Source organism: Rhynchophorus ferrugineus, unplaced genomic scaffold, assembly GCF_030347505.1.
Source record: "Rhynchophorus ferrugineus isolate W39M unplaced genomic scaffold, kcgeb_rfMv2 rfM6, whole genome shotgun sequence".
NCBI lineage: Eukaryota > Metazoa > Arthropoda > Insecta > Coleoptera > Curculionidae > Rhynchophorus > Rhynchophorus ferrugineus.
Window position 1 is genome coordinate 20,649,594 of NW_027472585.1, and position 9,411 is coordinate 20,659,004.

Consider the following 9,411-nt stretch of genomic DNA (forward strand, 5'->3'; position numbering starts at 1 on the left):
AGGCAATTTGAATTAGGCTCCAACGTGATGCCGATAACTAAGTTGACAAGCGGCGAAATCTTGAGATTTATGGATCGTTATAAAGGATTTTAATTAACTTCCATTAAATAGGTTTTTATTTCTTATAATTGTTTCATATTTCATCGTATGTAAGAATAATTGGATCAATAAATCTGTCAGTATCACCTATATAGTTAAGTATCAATAAATTACAGTTTCAAGGTTTCTTGTTCTTTTTATTTACTAATGAGGTATTGACGTGTTTATTTTAGGACATAAATATAGGATATCTATTCGGAAACTTCATCTGACGCTAACGCTAGGGGAAGAGATTTTTTTGAGAGGAAATTGTACACCTCGAAGTAGTGAATTTGATAAACAAATGCTGAGGAATGTTTAAATAATGGTGATGCGAACTTTGCAGCATTTCGAAATTTACTACTTTGCAGTATATACTAAATTTCTACTGGCCTAACAGTCTGCCCATTAGGTAATAAGCATATCTTGTGATAACTGATTATCACATGTGTATAAAATCACTTAATAAGTAATTTCCTTCATTAGTTATGATATTGCCATGTACTTCACTATTAAATCGTATTTTATAATTTGCATATTGTACTAGCGCTCCAGTAATACTTGGGGGCAAAACAATGATAGCATAGAGGGGAATGCCCTATTCAATAGTTGTGAAAAAGTTTACCGTTATTCCCACCAGAGGGCGTCATTGCCAATATAATTAGCGAGATATTTAAAATACAATAGTAATAACAATGATAACAAAGATAAATATAAAATTACAATGAAAGTTAAGAAATAAATTTTATTAAAGTTACATTCATATAAATATGTCTAACATTTGAAGTAAATATTCGGAAAATGCGTGAAAAAGTGCTATACAAATTAACAACTGTTATATTTCAGAAATAATAAATTAACATTTTTTCATTACAATAATAACAATTGTGATATAGATGTAGGTGATACGAAGATCCACGGGTTATCTAGTCTCAAAGTACATAAACTATCTAGTAGGTGTATAATTGTAGGTAAAAATGCGAAATATCAATAAAAATAAGAGTGGCGCAGTGATAAAGACGATGGAACAGTCCTGCTAGTGTTGCGATAGCCGCGGGCTCGAATCCTGTTGGGACATGGTCGTAAATTTAGGTTTGTGATTGTTTAAAATTTGTGAATGTTCTAGGTAAGAGAACCTAACTATTGAATATTAACTAGTACTAGTGATCGTCCTCTGGACCACAATGTATTAAATTAATCATATTTCTTTCATAATAGGTTATAGGGACAAACTTAAAAATTATATGTTACTAAAATTGTTTTTAGTGTATTCATAGTCAATATAAGATCAGAAATGTATTTGATGCATAACACCAATTAATTAATTATTGATTTATAATTAAGTGATAAGTTCCTGTATATTAAAACATATTAAAATATATGTAAACTATTTCAAATACTAACATTTACTATCATTTTTTAAACTATATTTAATTAAATCTAATATCCATTAACTTTCAATAATTAACAAAGTATTAATTAGTGTAAATTACTACACCATTGAACATTATAACAAAATATCCTAAGTAAGATTATTTTTTGTCTTTAATAACTTATACAAGATCTCTCTTTACTTTTATGTTATAAATATATGGATAGAATAATAAATGGACTAATACATTCTTGTATGTTAAAGCAGAGAATATTTGAATAAAACAATTTTTAAATTGATATTTGACATTAGCATGTATATTAAAGCAATAACGAATACAAGTAGGTAATTTATTTTTTCCGATTTGTTAAAAACATAGGTGTTTTGTTGCCAATGCTTCTTTCTATAATATACTTTCATTCAGGCTTGTGTCTAAAAAAATAATATAAAAAACAAATATTCAATTTATATTTAATAAGTTAGTTTTTAACTCAGATCCAGCATGTTTTCACTATGAACAATAATATATCTGCATTTAATTATTAAAAAACATTATACATAACAAAACCTATGTTATTGTTTAACTTTTACCGTTACCTATGTTATTGTTTAACTTTTACCGTTACCTTTTCCATGAACTTTTGCCGCCTTTACATTTTTTATCAGCATTTTGCCAAAAGTTCCATTTCGAAATATCCATGTCTTATCTATCTGCGTAAATTGAAATAATATATCTTCCTAATTTCATTATATTGTTTTAAAAATGGTAATCTTTTAAAAACGATGCCTTCAATTTCCGTTAGACCGTGATGTGAGTGATGTTTACATCACTTAAGTCCTATATTTTCTAAGAATGTATGAAGGGATGGCTCAAAGATCTGCATATCCTAAATTTTGCTATATATACTTCCTACATTAAATATTTTGTCTGAAATAATTTTGTTAAATAATACGTGAAACTAACTACTTACTGTCAGAACTAACATCAAGGTTATCTTTTATCCATAATTAATGGATTTGCCATTTTAATTATTACAAATTTTAAACGAGGACTAGAAATGTATCGATAGAAATGTCAAGAGAAGATTTTTCCGTTTATAATCTCGGACTTGTTGCTATTAATGTTTGGTACAATTTTGTAGACATACGACAACGGTATCGATCAATAATAACACAAATATAATTTTATATATCCAGTTGGTTATATATTCAGGCATAACATACTTCATTTTCTCTTTTGAACTAGAGTAATGCTAATTAGTAGAATGAGAACAAAAAATCCATTCCAAGTTAAAATTACGTTTTTACAAATTGAATTTCCCAATTTTTTTGAATGACATTAATAACATAACATTGTCTGTTTTATTGGAAGGACTATCTTCTCGTATCTACTTATTTCTGAAAAGAATCATTAAAGACGTTCGCAGGGTGCCGAAAGTAAATTTCCTGCTTCAGAGGGAAATAAATCTTTGAAGTTTTAGATCTAACGGGTATTTCTTATGATATTTACAGATTTGAATGCAGCCCTTTCCTTTATAAGGTGATATTTTTAGAAAATAATGTATTTTACTCTAAGAAATGTATTTTTTATTTTATTTTCAGGTTTTGATTTAAAAGTTCTGTTTCTTTGATTTAAAATTTGTGAGGCTTTCACTTACTAAAAATTGTGGAAAATATTATTCTTATTTAACATATTGATACTGATGATGATTAGTAAATGTTTTATATTTTGCCTGTTCTCACAAACAAAAATTTCATTTTAATTGTCATTCAATATACCTAACATTTATAAATAAAAAATAAATAAAATATGATTCTTTTTAAGTATAATTAAAGACGTTCGTAAAACACCGGAAATAAATTTCCTGCTACAGATAGATGATAACTCTTTGAGATTTTATATCTAACGTGTATTTGTCATAATTTCTACATTTATGAAGGAACATTTTCCCCTTTTTAGGTGGTATTTTTTAGAAAATACCGTATATTCAGGAATGTAATTTTTATTTTATTTTGCATATATTTTTATATTTTATAGGATTATTTGATAGACCTTTTCTGAATATAAATTGTGAAAAATATTATAGTTGTTGAACATATTGATAACGTTGTTGGTATGTTATATAGTTCCATAATTACGGTCCTGGGCTATGCATTCCGTATATTGGAAGGGACAGGGATGCATTTATGCTAAAATTGAATGTTGAGAGAATGAAAGAGTGAGACGTACAGATATAAGGATTCGGTTTATGTTAAAATATAATTAAACTTTCGGCATTGTTTTGTATCACTATACAACAAGCCGTCACTGCTTTCTGTTGATAAAATATTTTTAGAAGTAAAATTATAATTTTTAATATTTCAAAACCCTCACTTACCGAAACTTATATAGTCTATTCAAAGTTTTTTTTAGTAATACTTCATGGATATTTATGACCTTGAAACATTGCAATGTTGCTGAATCAATTCTGAGTTTTAGTTCAGTTTGGCTTTGACATACAACAAAATTTTAATATAAATTAACAATTAAACAAAAATATTATCAAATATAATTTATTTTAACATTGTAATACATCTAATACATACATTATCGAAGGACTTAAAACTACAATTAAGAACACAGATATAATAGTGTGTAGTTTAGATTTGTTTGTTTATATTAACCTCTTTTCCACACAACCCATGAGGTAGAGATTCTAGGCAGATTTTTTATGTAGTGTTATCACCCTGGAGGCCTAATCCACCTAATTAACAATTGTATAACTAAGAAACATATATTACACTCATTCGAGAGCATATTCACCTTTTTACGTTTAGTTCTTGTTTCCTTCGATGGTGTGTTTACTTGACAATTCATCTTAGTATCACTGCATATTTTATGCATATCTTCTACTGCTATCTGTGTAAACCATTCTTCATAAAATCACTGAATTCTATCTAATGTATTTACCCATATATACAAGAGAGTTAGTATTCAGTTTCTCCTCATACGTTCTAATCTAATGCTCATGTTTAATTTTGAATAATTACAAGCATATCTGTGCGCACAAATCTTTCACGCCCTACAACACCATTTTCTGCAATTATAATCAGTTAAATATGTTCATACCTTTAGTTGTTTCCACTCTCATCATTCAGGAATATCAGGAATTTCCAGCATTGCACAGCATTATCACATATTCTAAAAGTTTCCTTCAGTCACTTTCACTTTCCGACTCACTGACCAATACATTCACTAAATGTTAACTTCTAATTTGTCTAAAACATGTTCACGATTCTACCATTTATCAATTACTTCCTCTGTATGTTTTATCGAGTTCAACCAAATCGAAGGTGTTATGGTTGACAATGCTTCCTTCTACATATCCAAACAGATTTTGATGCAATATTCTTTTCGACCGGCAATATATCTGCAATTAATTATTAGTAAATATTATGACCAACAAAACCTTTTTCCTTTTTCCCTAAATGTTTGTTGTCTTTACACTTTTTTGTTACTGTTTTGCCAAGACTACCACAATGAACCATTTTGAAATATTCAACCAAGAAACAAAAATTCAAATAGTTTATCTTCTTTGGTCTTATTTTATGCCTTTAATAGAATAGAAATAGAATTCTTTTTAAGGTAATGTCTCGATATTCCATTAAACCTTTCCGAGGGTTATCTTTACACCATTTAAAACCTATGCCCTGTAAGAGTGTATGAAAGGATGTCTTGTATCCCGCAAAAAGCTGCATGTCCCTAATTCTTTTATTCTTTTATGTATACTTTCCAGACAGATGAAAAAAATCTCTAAAATAATTTCTTCTAGAATTTTCTCTCTAGAATCTTCTCTAAAATAATTTTATTAAATTATGTTTATATCGATAAAATATTTTGTGTACTTACTGTTCTTATCCATTTCGTATATTTGGTCTCGAATAGAGCCAGTATCAAGATGGTCAAGCTTTTTCACTCATTTTGTATGTATACATTTTCTTGGGTGGATTTAACTTTTTATTCTTCATTTTGTAAGCGGTGTTATTCACAGTACCTACACTAATATTTAGCCCGGCAGCAACCCGCTAAAAACATCTTAAACAGAATTGTGTGGACTTATATCTTATAATATCATTAATAATTACCTGTCTAATGGAATTTACCAGCAAAGTGATATGACATATTACATATGATATATTATTATAATATTTTGAATAATTTAGCGTACATTTGACAACCGGACGGCGACCAGCTGTAAGACGTATGCAAAATTCTTGAAAGCAATAGTCATAAGAGGTTTTAACATTTACTTATACATTATTAAGGCTGTATAATTAACTGTAGGTTTTAGATATACTAAAATGTTAAAATAAATTATATTTCATAACATTTTTGTTAAATTATTTTATTTAGAATAGAATTTTTTTTTATGTCAAAGCCAAACTGAATTAAAACTCAGAGTTAATACGGCAACATTGCAATGTTTCGACGTTACAAATATCCATTACGCATTACTAAAAGCACTTAGAGTAGACTATATATCGATTTTTAGGCGCGTATACAATTTGCCTACTTACTTTCTTCGAAAATTATAAAGCTTTTAAATTCCCTTCTGCAAAATATGTTATTTTAGACACTATGCAAAACATTGAATCTATCACATCTAATATTTATGATACTTTCAGGTGAGGTCATGGATATACTGGCACTGATAAACTCCTCCATTAACTTCATCCTGTACTGTACGATGTCCCGTCAGTTCCGTGTAACTTTCCAAGAGCTCTTCCACATCAAGGAGATCACCAACTGGCTTTATGCGAAGAGGACCAGCCAAAAAAACTTGCAAGAAGAAAACGGTGTCGAGACGAAAATGTCGCTGGTATAGCATTTACAGGTTGTTGACGCATTATAGAAGAAGGCAGCATTGCATATCATCAACACTTATCTCGAAAGTTTCGATCCCTTTATATATTACTCAGAAATGTGGTTAAATTAGTTATATCAAGAATATTTAGCAAATTTAATATCCGGTGGTACAGCTAAAGATATTTGGTACCAATAATTGGAATATTATTATATATTACACATTTATTATTTACAATTTAATACAGACGCATTAATAAAAATTAAAGGCCATTTTTACTAGAGTGATACAAAATTTAATTTGCTCATTTTAATTATGCTATTTACTTTACTTTTTTAACCTATTGTCTATATACTGCCATGTTTATTTCAAGAAATCAGTAATTAATTTTTTTATAACATGAGAAGTACATTACACTAAAACACGTACTACATTAAGCCCCATTAAATAAGCAACCTTTCATAAACATATTAATTATTATATAATTATAGTTGGCATTTTGTTTTTTACATCTTTTAGAGGTTAATTCAACTTCTATATGATTACTAAATAAACATTACAAATACAACATTCAGTTTTCACGTAATTCATTCAAATTATAATTAAAATTATTAAAATTTGTAGCACTTTAAAAAATACCTATTTTTTCAATTCTTCACATAATATTCACCTACTTTTCTCTAAGTGTTTGCAAAGTATTGCTGAATGCAAGAATGCTTTCTTCATAAATCGAGTCAGCAACCTTTTGACGTTTTAACATATTTATTAAAATGGAGTATGAACAATTTGAACACTTATTTTATGTAAATGGCGTGAATTATGATCTGTGATAGTAGAGATATATTTAAGCACAATGGAATTTTTTAATATTTAGATAATTAGATTGTAATATTGTTTATTATAAAATATTTAGAGTGTAAATTAGATATATATAAATTTTAATAAGATACATGTAAAGTTATTGATTTTATGTTTTTTTACGAATTTGGATTGTATCAGTATCAGGAAGGTAAACAACGAATTTTATAAAACGAAATCATATGAGAAGTAAGTTAAATAACTTGTATAGATACATCTCGAATTATATTTTAATATTGTACAATATATTTCAATTTAAAATTTAACACACATTATATTTATGGGGTAAGTCGAAATATGTATAGGTGTTTTTCATTTAGAGGACATGTAATACCTAAGAAATTACGTAGGTGTAGCATTAGGAAGAAAATTCTTGACAAACAGTGTAAATATAAGTACTTGTTATAGTATTTAATATTGTAAAGTGGTGTGAAAAAAAAAACTTTACGCTTCCAAGTATTGCTTTAGCCAGATATTTATCCAGCTTAATATTACGAACCCTTTGTAAGAGAAGGTAATATTTCGTTTTTTTTTGTCAGTCCGATGTTTATATAGAAAATTGAAAAAAGGAAGGAGCTTATTTATTTTTAGATAAATGAACTAATTAAATATTTGTTAAAATATTTTTATTTTCATGAACGTCTATATCGTGATTTGTTAAAGATATTATTAAAATTTCGGTAATCTTTTAAAAATAAATAATAAAGAGACTCTCTCAAAAATAATACTAATGCTCGACATTATAGCTTCTTGCGGTGATGTATTCCCAATCATTTTTAGAATCTACAAGTTTGTTACAAGTTCCTATAGCTGTAGCTTCTTCAGCATGTTTTAATTAAAGACATTTTTCTTCTCTATTCTGTGGCAGTCTGTCTCCAAACCATAAGTAATTGTGATGTAGAACTTCTAAGCTGCTTGTTGTCTTTATCATTCTTTTATGAGGGAAATTTCATCTGTAGACTCATATCCCATCCCTAAACGTGAATTTATTACTGAGATATATTAAATCTCCTCAGCCTTGGGTGCCATTATTCTATTACTTTATGCTGTCCGGATTTATTTTCAGATGTACTGTTCTCAGATTGAGATCTATATACATGTGCCTGGTACTCATGCTTTGAGGAATATTGAAAACATACTTGAGAACTTTGCTCTGGTATATTTCTAATGTTTCAGTATTGTTGTTACCTGTTCAACATCATAGTTGAATGCTTTATATCCAGGTTGATTTTGATTTTGATTCACCAATATACGCTGGAGAGTTTGCTGTGCAGTTATTTACCATTGGTCGAGATGGGCTACGATTCGAGTAAGGGTCCAAGTATTCTGTATGGTTTTGTTGTGGAATGTTTTTATTATATAATTCTTCCGACGAAAAGTGTTCTCTTCCCAGTTTTAAAATAAAATGATTGGACTTGCTTTGGTTTTCATTCATGCTCCACTGGTTAAAATATTTCTCTAGTTTATTTAGGCGGTATTGCATACTATTGATAAAATAAATCATATCATATCTTAAATATGTACCATATAACACATTGGCTGAAAGGTGTGGGGCATAACAAAGAAAACGCTTGTCTTTTTATGCTAAATTGTCTTTATTCATCAACATAATCTCCATCAAGTTACATAATAATTCCAGCGCCGCTTCAATATTTCCATACCATTTTTGTAGAACAATTTATTTTTTTGCCTCAAAATAAACCTGTCACCAGTTGCTGTCCACTCAGATGACTCAAGAAGAATCACTCAAACTCAGAATCATTGACACGTTCTTGTTTTTCGTCAACAGTGAGCAAACGCGGCACATATTTTGAACGGAGCTTTCTTATAGGCAAATTCTTAGGTAATATAAAACCAACACATTATTTAGATATCTTTATGATATTAACTAACTCATTCAACTTCACTTTTTTTGGTCATTCGAAAACGTTTTTGTGATTTTTTTATCTTTTCCGATGTTATCACTTCATATGGATGTCCACTGCGTTCTACATCATCGGTGTCTCTTCGACCACAAGCCACAAGTTCGGTTTGAAGCCAGCAGACCAGCGTTTAATTTGTTTCTGATCGAGCGGAGTCCTTATAACACTATTCAAAGAATTGCTTCACTTGAACGTTATTTTTTCCCATCAAGAAGCCGTGTAAAATTAAAACCCGAAATTGTTCTTGATCCATTATTTTGGAAATAACAAAAGTCATTTTCACTCTTAGCATAATAAGTCACAAACTTACGAGTAGAATAACACAAAATTTTAAAAG

General features: G+C 28.7%; 1 protein-coding gene and 1 long non-coding RNA gene across 2 annotated transcripts in view; one reads left to right on the forward strand and one right to left on the reverse strand.

Annotated features, from left to right (window-relative positions):
- LOC143198474 (G-protein coupled receptor dmsr-1) overlaps positions 1-7,454 on the forward strand; it is a 130,029-nt gene extending 122,575 nt beyond the window's left edge. The window contains exon 3 of the mRNA XM_076407715.1: positions 6,116-7,454. Coding sequence (XP_076263830.1) covers positions 6,116-6,315 — 200 coding nt within the window. The 3' untranslated portion in view covers positions 6,316-7,454. The remainder of the gene's footprint in view (positions 1-6,115) is intronic.
- LOC143198475 (uncharacterized) lies at positions 4,042-5,342 on the reverse strand. The gene is made up of 3 exons (XR_013006226.1): positions 4,560-5,342; positions 4,254-4,512; positions 4,042-4,194 (listed from the first exon to the last, which is right to left on the reverse strand). It is a non-coding gene; the product is annotated as an uncharacterized LOC143198475 (long non-coding RNA).
- Positions 7,455-9,411: the final 1,957 nt, after the last annotated feature.